The sequence below is a fragment of the Thamnophis sirtalis genome, unplaced genomic scaffold, assembly GCF_051295495.1.
Source record: "Thamnophis sirtalis isolate CommonGarterSnake01/CBP01778 unplaced genomic scaffold, rThaSir2_p1.2 scaffold_13, whole genome shotgun sequence".
Lineage (NCBI taxonomy): Eukaryota > Metazoa > Chordata > Lepidosauria > Squamata > Natricidae > Thamnophis > Thamnophis sirtalis.
In genome coordinates, this window is record NW_028261393.1 from 42,800,329 (window position 1) to 42,815,437 (window position 15,109).

At 41.9% G+C, this 15,109-nt stretch overlaps 2 protein-coding genes and 1 long non-coding RNA gene across 5 annotated transcripts in view; 2 read left to right on the forward strand and 1 right to left on the reverse strand.

Moving 5' to 3' along the window:
• The window catches only part of LOC106546777 (START domain-containing protein 10), a 29,328-nt gene extending 23,628 nt beyond the window's left edge, over positions 1 to 5,700 (forward strand). The window contains exons 5-6 of one of the 2 annotated variants that reach the window (XM_087728335.1): positions 713 to 765; positions 5,467 to 5,700. In XM_087728335.1, the coding sequence (XP_087584461.1) occupies positions 713 to 765; positions 5,467 to 5,688 (275 nt within the window). In that variant the 3' untranslated portion in view covers positions 5,689 to 5,700. The remainder of the gene's footprint in view (positions 1 to 712; positions 766 to 5,466) is intronic. The other variant, XM_087728336.1, reaches the window with a different exon arrangement.
• A 4-nt stretch (positions 5,701 to 5,704) lies between these two features.
• Positions 5,705 to 9,360, forward strand: LOC148043153 (uncharacterized). The gene is made up of 2 exons (XR_015698400.1): positions 5,705 to 5,945; positions 8,489 to 9,360. It is a non-coding gene; the product is annotated as an uncharacterized LOC148043153 (long non-coding RNA).
• Positions 7,286 to 15,109, reverse strand: part of LOC106549156 (fibronectin type-III domain-containing protein 3A) — a 69,213-nt gene continuing 61,389 nt past the window's right edge. For both annotated transcript variants that reach the window (XM_087728333.1, XM_087728334.1), the window contains exons 24-26: positions 14,740 to 14,906; positions 11,584 to 11,705; positions 7,286 to 10,342 (exon numbers count right to left, since the gene is read on the reverse strand). In XM_087728333.1, the coding sequence (XP_087584459.1) occupies positions 10,025 to 10,342; positions 11,584 to 11,705; positions 14,740 to 14,906 (607 nt within the window). In that variant the 3' untranslated portion in view covers positions 7,286 to 10,024. The remainder of the gene's footprint in view (positions 10,343 to 11,583; positions 11,706 to 14,739; positions 14,907 to 15,109) is intronic.

The following is a 15,109-nucleotide window of genomic DNA, read 5'->3' on the forward strand; positions in this document are numbered from 1 at the left end:
AGTTACAATGCAGACTTGGAGACTAACTCTGCCCACTGCCAGCAGTTCGATCCTGACCAGCTCAAGGTTAACTCAGCCTTTCAGCCATCTGAGGTGGGTAAAATGAGGGCCCAGATTGTTGGGGGCAACAGGTTGACTCTGTAAACTGCTTAGAGAGGGCTGTAAAAGCACTGTAAAGCAGTATATTAGTCTAAGTGCTATTGCTAAAGAGGACATTCTGTCGCAATTATTGCATTGTATTTGTCCTCCAAAACTTTAATGAATCCTCTTTTGGTGCAGGATTCTTTAGCGGGACCAGCCAGCAAAGAGGTTTTGAGTGCTGGACCAACCCCTCCATTCAAAACACTTTCTAGGTTTGATGTCTAGAGACAGTTCATTATTTCAACATTCCTCTCCTCAACAGCCCTTGCCTGGGATTGTGTCTTCTTTCATGCTTTCTTCTTCCACCTTCCTTGTCTGCTTTGGCTTCCGTTCACCGCCCTTTCCCAATCCTCCCTAGTTCCTTTGCAATGCTTTCTTCCCGTCTGGTTTTGTCCACTTCTTCTGCAAATGTGCTTCTTAGAGGAACTTCATCTGAGCAGAGAGCTGGGCGGTCATTGAACCAAAGGGGTGGGTGGACAACTTTCCAGGTGGGAAAAGGATCGGGTGGGAGGAGGATGACATTAAGCTTGATTGACGCTGTGTATATTTTCCATCCCTTCTCCAAATCCAGGATCCCTGCCTAAGTGGGTTGTGAATAAATCTTCTCAGTACCTGGCACCAAAGGTGAGTGGGGCCTCACCTGTTTGGCTGTGCTGGTTCTCATCATGAGTCACGGTGATTTTCCCAGCCCTGTATTGATTTCAATGAGACCAGGTAACGGAAAGCTACAGGTTGCGTTTATCTCCCTGGGGCAAGGTTAAAGTTGAGACATTGATTGGCAACTAGAGCAAAGGTAAGAAAGGGAGGTATGAATACAATAATAGAGTAGAGTAGGTGAGTAGAGATGAGTAAAGAGAAGAGAAAGAAGAGAAGAGAGAAGATAAGAAAGAAGAGGAGAAGGAAGAGAGAAGAAGAGAAGAGAAAAAAGAGAAGAGACAGAGTTGGAAGAAACCTTGGAGATCTTCTAGTCCAACCCCCTGCTTAGGCAGGAAACCCTACACCACTTCAGACAAATGGTTATCCAACATCATCTTAAAAACCTCCAGTGATGGAGCATCCTTAACATCTGGAGAGAAATTGTTTCACTGATTCATTGTTCTGTCAGGAAATGTCTTCTTAGTTCTAGGTTGCTTCCCTCCTTGATTAGTTTGAAGTATAGGTAGTCCTCAACTTACGACCACAATGGTGCCCATAATTTATGTTACTAAGTGAGAAATCCGTTAAGTGAGTTTTGTCCCATTTTATAATTTTTCCTGCCACATTTGTTTGAATGAATCACTACCGTTCTTCACTTAGTAACACAGTTGTTAAGTGAATCTGGCTTGCTCATTGACTTTGCTCATCAGATTGTTGCAAAAGGGGATCGCATGATGCCTGAGCACTGTGACCGTCATAAATATGAACCAGTTGCCCAAATGTCCGAATGTAAACCATGTGACCATGGGAATGCTGCAGTGGACATAAGTGTGAAAATGGTCATTAAGTCCCTTTTTTTCCAGTTCCATTCTAACTTCGGTCATTAAATGAACTACAATACAATAGCAGAGTTGGAAGGGACCTTGGAGGTCTTCTAGTCCAACCCCCTGCCTAGGCAGGAAACCCTATACCATTTCAGACAAATGGCTATCCAACAGCTTCTTAAAGACTTCCAGTGATGGGGCATTAACACCTTCTGGAGGCAACTTCTGTTCCACTGATTAATTGTTCTAACTGTCAGGAAATTTCTCCTCAGTTCTAAGTTGCTTCTCTCCTTGATTAGTTTCTACCTATTGCTTCTTGTTCTGCCCTCAGGTTCTTTGGAGAGTAAATTGACCCCCTTTTCTTTGTGGCAACCCCTGAGATACTGGAACACTGCTATCATGTCCCCCCTAGTCCTTCTTTCTATTAAACTAGACATAGCCAGTTCCTGCAACCGTTCTTCATATGTTTTAGCCTCCAGTCCCCTAATCATCTTTGTTGCTCTTCTCTGCATTCTTTCTAGAGTCTCAACATCGGTTTTACAGCGTGGTGACCAAAACTGAATGCACTGTTGTAAATCAAGGGCTACTAAGCTTCAGGTGGACTCACACAAGCCTCTCCAACTCACTTTTCTGCCTATTTGTTGATTTTATTAAAAAGAACATAAAAAAGATGGATTGTTTGCCATTCTTTTTTTTTTCCTGGCTTGTCCAAACTGCGTAAAGCTGTGTGTTGGAGACGTATCACTCAACTGGCATGTGAGCCTTTATATTCCCCATATGGATCCTGTTAGCCCCTGGCAAAGGAATAACGGAACAACAGAGTTGGAAGGGACTTTGGAGGTCTTCTAGTCCAGCCCCCAGCTCAAGCAGAACTTATACAATTTCAGACAAATCTCATCTTAAAAGACTCCAGTGATGAAGCACCCACGTCTGGAGGCCAGCTGTTCCACTGGCTAATTGTCCTCACTGTTAGGAAGTTTCTCTTTAATTCCAGGTTCCTTCTCTCTTTGCTTAGTTTCCATCCATTGTTTCTTGTTCTACCCTCTGGTGCTTTGGAGAATAATTTGATCCCTTCTTCTTTGTGGCAGCCATTCAAATACTGGAACATTGCTATCATGTCACCCCTAATTCTTTTCTTTAGACCAGTCATACCCAAATCCTGCAGCCGTTCTTCATATGATTTAGTCTCCAGGTCTTTGATCGTCTTAATTGCTCTTCTCTGAATTTTTTCCAAAGTCTCAACATCTTTTTTGGGGGGGTAGTATGGTGAGCAAAATTGGCTGCAGTATTCCAGGTGAGGTCTTCCTAGGGTTTTATAAGAGCTGAGGTGGCATAGTGGTTAGAGTGCAGATTTCAGGCTACTTCAGCTGACTGCTAGCTGCAGTTCAGCAGTTCAAATCTCACCAGGCTCAAGGTTGACTCAGCCTTCCGTCCTTCCGAGGTGGGTAAAATGAGGAGCCAGATAGTTGGGGCAAGAGGCTGACTCTGTAAACCGCTTAGAGAGGGCTGTAAAAGCACTGTGAAGCGGTATATAAGTCTAACGGCTATTGCTATAAAGCGGCACTAATATTTCAGATGAGGTTGACGCTATGCCTCTGTTTATGCAACCCAGGATTGTATTTGCTTTTCTGGCTCCTCCTGCACCTTGCTGGCTCCAGAATTGGAAGAGACTTTGTCTTTTCTTTAAAATCTCCAGTGATGGAGCACCCACAATTGACATCTGCTCTCATTTTATCCAACCCAACACATACTGGCAACCGAAAATTCCAAAAGATTCCAGACTGGATTTCATTTAAATTTATGGTTTGCAAATATGTTCGTATTAAACACCCTCCGGTGGTGCCTTTAAGAATGCTAGTTTTGAGCTGGTTTTTTTGCTTACCTCTCATTTCAACACATCCCTGTGCGTGGGCAGGCACACTTTTGTCGTTCAAATTTAGATTCTTCTGAAAACAACAGCAGCAGCCGAAACGGCGACAATAAAATTGAGAAAGATTGAAAGTCCTGTCTCCCTGTTCCCAGATTTTTTTTTAAAAAAAAAACATGTTGAAAGGTGATGGGAAATCTGGGAGAAGAAAGAAAGAGGGTGGAAAGGGATAACAAAATAACAGAATAACAGAGCTGGAAGGGACCTTGGAGGTCTTCTAGTCCAGTTTGAGTTTCAGTGCATAACTCTAATTTTATTTATTTATGTATTATTCATAAACGTTTTGAATACAGTCAGGGCATATCATTTACAGAAGAAAAACAAAGAGAGAACCAAACAAAATATGAATACATACGGTGGGACCTCGGGTGTCGACTGTAATCCATTCCAGGAGTTCGGTCGGCATCTGATTTGGTCATGACCGGAAGCAAGACAAACCGCATGCGCGTGCATACACAAAAAATGGCGTGGCAGAGAAAATTGCCGCGGCAGGGGAAATCACCACGGCTGTGTTTATTCGGCACGAGGATGTGTTCGTGATCTGAATAAAACATTTAGCGGATTTTTTAATCGGCACCCGAATTGTTCGTGGTCTGAGCCATTCAAGATCCAAGGTCCCACTTTACACTAGTAAGAATAGTATTTATTTATTTATTTATTTATTTATTTATTTAATCGATTTATAGGCCGCCCAATCCCGGAGGAGTCCGGGCGGCTAAGAACGAAAGAAAAAAAGAAATAATAAAAGATGAAAATAATAATATTACTGTAATAATGGTAATAATATAATAGAATTGTTTGAGCTCAATTTCCCTTTATATCAGCTTATTCATAATTCTGTTAATTATATTGGTATATTTATAATTATAAACCATCTTTATATTTAATTCATTCATAGCAGTAATCTTTCTTCATCTAAGTTCTACCTCTTATCTCTAACCACTCATAAAATCTATTCCATGTCAAGTAATATTGTGTTGTCTTTGTCTTTTATTTTTAAAGTCAATCTATCCATCTGAATAGTTTAATATTTTCCAAATTACATCCTCATCGGATGGGAGTGTTAGGGTTAGTGTTCCCATTTTTCCAATATTGTGCAAATACAATCCTTGCTGCTACCAGTACATGCAAAGCTAAATATATAGTCTCTTTATCATAACCCTCAGTGCATAACTTTTAAATAGCAGACAGAGCGTAGTAGAATTATGGTATTTGTCTATATTACCTGCAAAGAACATTTTGAGGAAGAGGATGAACTTTCAAGCTTTTTGCTCATGGTTTTCTTACTAGCTGATAACCCGGTGTGGCCTGGGTATATTTTTATCCCAATCCTGTATTAGAGGGAGCCCCCTTGTGGAACATCGTGAAGCTGTTACCATGGCAACTTCACTATGATGTACAGTAGAAGCCATTTTAAGGCATAATAGGCTTTATCTTAACAGAACTTGAATCCAAAATGCACACTATCAATGTCAAAAGTTCTGTGATTTGACACTATAGATATAATTCAGACCTTTTCATTTTAGCGGCCCAGGCATTCTGGAGTTATGTTGGAACACACACGGACACACACATACACTGAGGGGTGTTAGAGGTATTTTACCTCTACAATATTTGTTTCCAGAGGGTATGTCATCTGTGTACCAAGTTTGGTTGAAATTGCTCAAGGCCTTCAGGTTATGCTGGAACACACACACACACACACAAACACACACACACACAGAGCCATTGATGATAGATAGATAGATAGATAGATAGATAGATAGATAGATAGATAGATAGATAGATAATAGATAGATAGATGATAGATAGATAGATAGATAGATAGATAGATAGATAGATAGATAGATAGATAGATAGATGATTGATTGATAGATAGATGATAGATTGATGTAGATCTTAACCCAGGTTCTTTTTCCTTCTCATCCCATGCTTCAGCTTATGAAGAAAATGTACAAAGCTTGTCTGAAGTATCCTTCCTGGAAGCAGCAACACAACGCAGGCAAAAAACCGTGGTTGCATCCCGAGCAGAGCCTTCTCCCCACAATGCCCCTGTCCGAACTGTCCCTCCAACATGCCTCCTCGCTGGAGAACATCGACGAGAGCAGTTTAGTGGAAGCCAAGGAAGAGAAGGGAGACATCAGCGGTTCAGAGAATTGATGCCAATTTGACTTTTGAGACTAGCACTCGCCGGCCAGCTGGCTTACCCAGTTGGTTTTACAATAAAGGATACAAAAAAAAAAAATCAGATGCATTTTTTAAAAATTTCACAGCTCTTGCATGGCACTTCTCTTTCCTAGCCAGTGGTGGGATGCAACCAGGTTCGGTGAGCACGCGCACGCACTTAACACGCTTGCGTGCAGCGTTCAAACTACAGCAATTTGAAGCTCAGCTGCTTACCTTCTAAGGCAGCCCCGGTAAGTAGAACAGCGGAGGTGTGGAAATCAGCTCAGCCGCGCAAATCAGCTCAGCCAGAAAGACGGAAATATAGGACAGGATAGGGCAGGAGCGGGTGGGCGGGGCGAATTGATTCTCGCCACTACCAGTTCGCCTGAACCGGCTGAATACCTCCGTTCCTAGCTCACGCAGGCAGCGTGGCTTAGAGAAGCTGGTTAGGTATTCCAAAAGAGTCACTTTGAAACAAGACGAGCAGCAAATGAATTGAATAAAGAAATATCTGATAATACTTCTTGTGTCTCTTTTGGGGTCTAATGCAGTCTGATCAGCTTGAAATGGCTACAGACTATTTAAAAGGGCCATAAACTTTGTTGTCTGTTTAATGAGACACTAGAGACAGGTAGGTCCTTATAAATTTTTTTAAAAATGCCTTGAAGTCAAATAATTCGGAAGAACATCTTTTTAGCTTAGACATACATTAGAACATCCTTCCTAAAAGAATGTTAATTCAAGGCCTGATTTGATGGTAATAGTAGTAAAATAATATTAGAGTGCTGTATGATTTTTCTTTAAAGCTCTTCGGATGCCATGTTAATTCTAAAGGATAATGGTGGAATATTTTTCTTTTTAACCAGGGTGGGTAAAAATTGACACTTTTTAAAATAAAAAGTTAAAAAAATCAAATTTAAAAAATTTAATCTTATTTTTTAAATTTAAATCAGATTTTTTTTAAAAAAAATCAAATTTTAATAAAATGCTTTTGGAGTAAAAATTTAAAGATCGTTTTCTATTTAAGCTGCATTAATAATTTAGCTAAGGGCTCAGTGGCTCAGACGCTGAGCTTGTCGATCAGAAAGGTCGGCATTTCGGTGGTTCGAATCCCTAGGATCGCATAACGGAGTGAGCTCCCATTACTTGTCCCAGCTTCTGCCAACCTAGCAGTTTGAAAGCACGTAAAAAATGCAAGTAGAAAAATAGGGACCACCTTCGGTGGGAAGTCAAGTCAGCCAGCAGCCAGCAGAAGTAACCTGTAGTACTGCACTCTAACCACTGCACCACCATAGTTCAAGGTTCAAGGATCTCTCTTTATATGTCACCCATGTGAAAATGAAAAGCATAAGATGTTCTTTGTGGATGGTGTTGAAAAAGAAACAAAGTGGGATTTTGAAAGTGTTTGTTCTGCTTTTCTGGCCAATTTCTGTACACCACAACTCTCCAAACTTGGCAACTTTAAGAAACTCCTAGAATTCTGGGAGTTGAAGTGCACAACTTTGAAAGTTGCCAAATTTGGTGACCCTGGTTGTACACTGTCTGTTATGTAGGTGTGATAGGTGCAACACAGACACTTCACAACCCCAAATGTGAACATTTTTATTTTATTTTTATTGGCCATATTAAATATATTATCTATTTGATAGTTACAATTTAGTAATACGATGCCTGGCAGGTTTAACATAAGTATGAAATACGGCAAAAATTACAATACAAGAGAAAAAGGAGACCTAATACATTAATGCCACTAGGTACATCAAATCTGGAATGTATAGCTGTAAATATAAAATTCTACATTATGCTTTCCAGTAAACTTCCTGGAAATATAATAAACATTTTGTGGCAATTACAAATACAAATTAAAGATTTAACTTTCTAGGAAGTCATAATTTTGGTTAGTATTTTAATCAGAAAATCTAATTTTTTTAAAAAAATGTATTTCTCACACTGCTGCCAATTCGGTGAGATTTCTCTCTCCCCACATCTCTATTTTTGTCTTTGTTTGTCACTTTCGCAACAAAAATCTGCCGAAGACAAATCTATTTTATTTTATAAAAAAGTGAAGTATGAAACGAAATGAAGGAGAACAGGTTGTAAACATTCCTGCAAACTAAAGACACAAACATTTGTATAAAACTCTTTTCAACACTGAGCAGAGGCTTCCATTACAACAAATGATTAACTTAAAAAGTTCTGCTACAAGTAGAACAATACATTCAAACATACATTTTTTTTTCCAGAATTTCTTTTTAAATCAAAATAAATAGATCACATAAAAGAGGAGAGTACATTTTATGGAGGGGAAAAAAGATAAAATTTCAGATTGCACCATAAATCTACTTTAAAGATAGTGATATGATATCATTTACGTGTGTGCATGTGTGTGTGTAGTTGTGTGAGAGTGTGTGTTTCCCCCCAGGTGTTAAATGCAAACACAATGCCACAAACCATAAGCTATCATGATGAACTAACAAGCCAGTTGTGTTGTTTTTGGAAACAGACATGTTTCAAGCTAAACATGAGTTTTACAAGTTACGTCCACTTTCCCATATACAAGTACAAAGCATTCGGATGTTTTGTAAGGTGGAACTTTTCGGTCCCTATCAATATGGAAAACTCAACAAAATGCCTAATCTTCTCTCTCTCTCTCTCCCTCTCTCTCTCTCTCTCCCTCCCTCTTTCTCTCTCTCTCTCTCTTCAGTTTCTTCTTCCAAAGAACAAAATGGATGGTTTCCAAGCTTTCAAAGTAGCATGACTGTAAAGACAATGTTTAATTACTTTTATTTTACAGGTATTTGCTGCAGAGGCCTTACACAGAACAGTTCCTCTGTAGTGCATGATATTCGCCCTCCCACCCTTGCCAACCCACCCAAAATAAATGAAAAGAAAACTTGAGTGAACCCGAAGCTGTGAGATGTTATTGAAATTTCCATCCCAAAAGGAAAAGACTGGGAATCTCACAAGACCAAACAGTGGAACACGGAACTGCTATGGAAGAGGTGACAATTATGTTAAAACTTAAGACCTAACCTTTTGGGGGGGGGGGGGGGAAGGGAGAGAAAGGAGGAGGGGGAAGTAATTTTCACACATGACTTAATCAAGCGGATGACGTTAGAAGACGGCCCCGAGAAACACAACTAAAAAAAAAAAAAATCCCCCAGAGAGTCGACTTTTTTAATTCCATGTTAAGAATAGTACAAAAAACATTTTTGCTCAGTTTGAGCCAAATAGTGAAACATTTATCATAAATGCACTTTTTTTTTTTGTTCTCATTAAAGACAAAAAAAATGCTGTGCTTTTTTTTCCCCTTGGAAAACAAAGAAAACCAACGCTGCAGTGGTTTAATTTTTTTTCTCTCTCTCTCTTTAAAGTCAGAAGCACAGGGTGTTTCTTAAGTCTCTCAGGCACAGAGAGGAGATGTTGAGTTGGGCCAACCGTTTGGAGTTTCTTTTATTTTTTAAAAACCAACAAGAGAGAGAAAGCATCTCGATCAGAAATGGGACATTTCCGGAAGTTGGGTGGGGGGAAAGGGAGGCCCTCTCGCCACATTTCAAGACCAACGCAAATCTCTCTGCGTCCGGGTGAATTGGACACCTTGGACTCCGTAGATTTAAAAACTCAAAAAGCTCACAGCTGCTACCCTAGAAGGGAGAGTGTGTCCCATCCCCCCAACACACAGACACACATTCCCCCGTTAAAAGAACTGGAAAAATTAACATTGCGCTATCTCTAAAAGTCATTTGAGTAGGGATTTTTTTTTATCTACAGCATATCTGAGCTGGTTTCTTCCTGCTGCATCCTAGAATACAGGACTGTCGGTTTTTTTAAGCGTCGTAAGCATCTTTGCTGCTACATCTCATGGTCCCCAAATGCCAGGGCTCGTCTCCTGCCACCCCCCTGCCCCCCTTCTCTCTGGGCTTGAGAATTCAGGACTTACTGTGAAAATTAAGTCAAAACTCTTGAGAATTAAGGCAGCATTTTTTGTTTTTTTTGCTGTTTTCAACAGCTAACCCTGATCAGAAGATGCACCACCGTGCTGTCCTAGGGATGTTCTTCGCGTCAGTTCTGCCCTTCCTCCTCTCCCCCCGGGTTGCTTCGCCCCCCCACCTCCTGAAGGGGCAAGGTGGTGACGGGGAGGAGAGGAGGGGGGAAGGCATCCTGTCCATCCAACCTGTTACTCAGCAGCAAAAAAATTGGAAATGGGTGTCTTTTTTTTTTATTCCATCGTTCCCAGCTAGCATTTTAATTGGAATTTACATAAATACCCAAGGCGTAAAACTTCCATATGAAAAATTATAAGCTGAGTGATGAAGTCGCTTCTCGTGACTTACTTGATCACAAAGTACTGAATGATAACGGCAAACAAAATGGCAACCGTGGCGAAGATGACAAGGAGCAGGAACGCAAACTGTTCGTCGCTGAGGGGCTTCCGCTTGCTTTTCAGGAGCTCCGGAGCCGGCTCCGAAGACGGAGAAAGCAGCTCCTGCTTTTGAGATGAGAAGGCGGTGCTTGGGCTGTACGGGCCAAAGAGTTCCTGCCATCCAGTGGAGTCCTGATGCTGGCGCCCAGCGCACACCCTGAATCGGTATTCACAGTTTGTTTGCACGTTGGAGACGCGGTAGAAAGTATCTGGTCCCTTGTAGATCTGAGGCAGGAGCAGGAGAAGACACACACATCAGATCAGAGAACAAGGCAACCGAGTTCCACACAGCCAGAAACCTTCCATCTTTGGGGGACCTGCCGGAAATTCTGAAATGTTTGGGTTCAGGTTCCCCAAAACGGGATGGGAACCCCCATGGAATGAAGACAGATTGATAAGGTGGCGGATGGTCACTGCCTCCTAGGTGCTCCTATCTAAGCTCCTCTCTGCTTTTGGGAGGACAGGCGGGCACCCTTCAAACCTACTGCAACTGTTGGAAAATATAAGCCACACTTGGAATTGGCCCTTTGCTCTGTGGCAAATCACTTTTTAAAATGCCAGACAGGGCACACAACCTAGTTCTTGAAAGATCTGGATAGGCGTATCTTGGTACTGGTGGCTATTCTGCTGGGCACCTTCAAGATTGCCTCTAGTGACCTATAAGGCTCATGAATTCTGTATCACTCACATTGACTGGCAATGGCTCTCGCCTTGAGGTTCTGACAGAAGGCCTTTCTTGGTCCTTCCAGGGAATCTTAGGGCTTTCTGGTTGAAAAGAAGAGGGTCTACCACTAAGGAATGGTCACTTTTAACGCAATGTTTGGCAATCTGAGCAACGTTCAGGTGCGGAGACTTGCGTAATAAGTTACACAGCACCCCATAAGCTGTGATTCAGCCCGGACAACCGCTTGTCTGGAATCTGCTTGAGGGGCTGGACTGCAGGACCTCCAAGGTCCCTTCCAGCTATTCTGATTATACTGTTATTCTGAGAGGCCGCCTGATGGTCTGATTGGGAAGAGGGATTCATGGAGGAGTTGACCAGGTGGAGTTCGAGAGAGGGTCGAATGTCATGAGTCTCTTCCCACCCATCTAAGTCCAGCCCACTTGAATTCCATTGACTTACCTGCTGCAAATTTCCCTTGACCGTTAGTTCAGATTCCTGTCGAGAGCTTAAGCTTGCAAATAAATCTTTCTACTCATTTGAACTGCCTGTATGTCCCAATTTCCCTGGCGCTTGACAATTCGTGCGATAACGAGGACCCTTGATAACAAGGGCGTCCAACCATAGCAATTTGAAGACTTGTGAACTTCAACTCCCAGAATTCCCCAGCTGGCCAAGATCTTAAAGGTTGCCACGGTTGGATGCCCCCTGCTTTATAACAATGCATTCAGAGTTACTGTATTGGGGGTGGGGAGGCTTTTCCCCATAATATCTGTTTTTAAAAAAAAGATCATTCTGGGATTACCTGATCCGCTTCCCTCCCAGTGGCAAGCTGCAATATGTAAACAATGGCATCACCCTTCATTGGCTGTAAAGGCTCCCAGGTGACTTCACAGACATTGTCTCCCAGCTGGTGGACTTTGGGTGCTGCAATTTGGAACAAGTTGGAAGTTAAAACATTCATGCTATAGATTGCCCTCCTTTTAGCTAATGATAGCAAATAGCGTGCATATATCCCCCTGAACGAACTTCAACGACGTTTCAAAGTGCAACTTGGTTTAGAGTCACTGTACCAAAATCCATTTCTCCAACTCTTCTTCCATCCAGTTGAGCTTCTTGGCAGGTTAATTTTACACGGTTGGTTCTATTTCCCCATTTGGGGAAAATAATTTAAGAAGGTGCTGCTGAAATTAAGGCTTTGGAATGCTGCCCTCCCCTCTTGATACTGTCCCACTGGGTTACAGGTACAGTGTTTCCTTGAAAATAAGACAGGATCTTATTACAACTTAAGCACTTTTAATTTATGGCTACCTGTTGTGGCCCAGCAGGAGCTGTTGGAGCTGCCACCAGACTCTGACAGCAAGGGGCCCTATGAGTCGGCTCTGGAGGATGTGGAGGACCCTGGACAGGGTTCCGATTCCGAGCAGGGCGCAAAGAGGCTGGTTGGGCCACCAGGAGGCGCCTGAGCCTTGAATCAGTAGGGAGGAGACAATGGAGTGTGATCCGGACGTCATGCATTGGATCAGTGGGGAGGAGCCAAGAGAGTTGACTCCTCCCAACTGCCTGGCAACGCCGGGCAGATCGACGTAGAGAGCAGCTACGCAGTTACAAAAGATAATTGGACCCAGGTGATTGTAATTAAGCTCCTCTCAAGATTGTATTTAAAGAGAAACTGGGAGGAGCCTGGTTTTGCAGGATTCAACGTCATTCCTAATGCTGGAGAAGCTTTTATGTATCGAAGTCTGAGTTGCTGCCAAGGTTCTTATCTGTTTGTTATGCTTGGCTTTCAGCCACCGAGGTTTTGGTTTCTTGCTAATAAAGTGCTGTGAAATTCCAGTTAAGCTTGTCTCGGCATTCGTTACTGGATGGAGGAGGGGGTCAGAACAGCTACCCTATAACAACATTTAAAAACAAGACTTCCTTCCTCATCCATAATATATATAAAGCAAAGGCATCCAGAGTGAAAAGTATTTATATAATATGCTGCAATGCACTCCTTGACAAGAATGGTTTTGCTATCATAATGCTTTAATCCAACCAGATTTTTTTTCCTACTAACTATTGAGAAAGCCAAAGCAACAGACTTTTCTTAGATTAATTCAGAATTAGAAGAGTTGACGCTTAATAAAAAACAGGGGCTGCTAACGTAGACTTTATATTGTAGTCAACCAATTACAGACAGAGGCTTCAGACACTTATGCCTTGCAAATGATAATTGCAACCAATTACTGTGTTTACCCAAAAATAATACAGGGTCTTATTTTCTTTTGACCCCCAAAATAAGTGCTTGGTCTTATTTTCGAGAAGGTCTTATTATTTTTGAGGTGCAGGAGGCAGCGAGCGGGGTCACCTCATGGCTGCTGCTGTGTTGCAATATTTTCAGGGAGGGCTTATTTTCGGGTTAGGGCTTATTTTAGTGCATGCGCTTAAAAGCCCGATTTGGCTTATTATCCGGGGAGGTCTTATTTTCAGGGAAACAGGGTAGTATTGCATGCCTCTAAAAAAAAAAGAAAATAGTGAAAGCTTCCTTTGGAAAGTGGGCTCTCTGTCCATAAGATTTTATTATTTTTGAGGTGCAGGAGGAGGTGAGCATGGTCACCTCATGGCTGCTGCTGTGTTGCAATATTTTCGGGGAGGGCTTATTTTAGCGCATGTGCTCATACGCCCAATTGGGCTTATTATCCGGGAAGATCTTATTTTCAGGGAAACAGGTTAGTCCTCGACCTACGACCAAAACTGAGCCCCAAATTTCCGTTGCTGAGCGAGAAATTGAGTTTTGCCCCCTTTTATGACTTTTCTTACCACAGAATCGCTGCCTTTGTTAAGTTAGTGACACGGTTGTATGTAAGTGATTGATTTTGCTTGTCAGAAGGTTGCCAAAGGGTGATCACATGACCTGGGCATGATGCAACCGTCATTAATACCTGCCAGTTGCCAAACATCTGAATTTTGATCACGTGATCAAGGGGATGCTGCAATGGTCATAAATGTGAAAAACCGTCGCAAGTCCCTTTTTTCAGTGTTGTCGTAACTTTGAGTGGTCACAAAACAAATTATTGTAGTCCAAGAACTACCTGTACATTACTCTCTTTTGGGGAGATCATGAAGAATTCTGAATGAAGCCTTTGAATCTGGGTGTGTATTACCCTAAATTGGGTAAAAGTGATTTTTCTTTGGGAAATGACACAAACCCATTTACCCAATCCCAACAGGGATATGTAAATAAGGATGTCAGGGCCTGCAACCATATTCCCTTTGGATCTTTGGCCTGCCACACTTTCTATTACTCTACTATGCCTTTTCTATTGTGGGAAAATGGGAGGGGGGATTGTACGGAGTTAGATGATATGTAGCCAAAACAAAATTCCTTTCTAGAAAGCCAAGGTCATCCTTTGTCTTTGCACCTCTGTGCCTGACTGGAACTGGATGGGTGGAATTGCCAGCATGGCAGTGGCAGATTGAACCATTGTGATGGACTTGTGGGTGTGGGGGCAAAATCTTGAACTTTCAACTAGGTGGGGAAAACTGGGGAACTTTCAAATTTGGGTTTTCACAGATGTGCCAAAAATGGCTCTCTTAATAAATTGGAACTTTGAGCAACATTTTCGATGCTATTTGGAATCTTGACAAAGGATTTTTCTAATACGTGATTTTGGATAATTAAGGATAAGGTTTGGGAAGACTGATACATTCTGCATTTCACTTCATTTTGTGCGCTTTATCCGAGGGCCATCTAAATTTTTTCTAAACCGAAGTGACAGGAGGAGAAACTGCCTTTAACTAAACCAGCCTAATTTCTTTCAAAACTATACTGGTCATCAAACACAAACCCACACACAGCGTAAAGTATTAACTCATCAAAGCAGAAGCAAACAGTTATGCCTTGAAGAGCCTCTCCTTTTAAGGGGTAGAATCCTGCCCCATTTATGAACGGCATTAATATATGCTCAATGCCCCTCACCTTTCATGGCAGGCGGTGGCGATTTGGTTGTGGCAAATGCGTAAACTTCGGAAAAGTCCCCTTCCCCGGCATCATTGCATGCCTGGATTTTAAAATAGTATGTTGTAGATTCACTAAGTCGCTGCACCTTATAGGTGTGGCAGGGGCCACTGTAGACAGTGATGAACCTGAAACAGGAAGAGAAAAGATATGACAAGTACTCGAACCCTCCAGTCCAAACACAAAGCCCAGTTGCCCTTGGAAAAAGCACCTTTGGGACAACCTCCAATCAGGCAGGAAAATTTCTTTTAGAGATGAATTTATTGTTTCTGAGCCGCCATTTCAAAGAAACATTCCTGGCTCATATTTAAATGGTTGTCCACTAGGATTT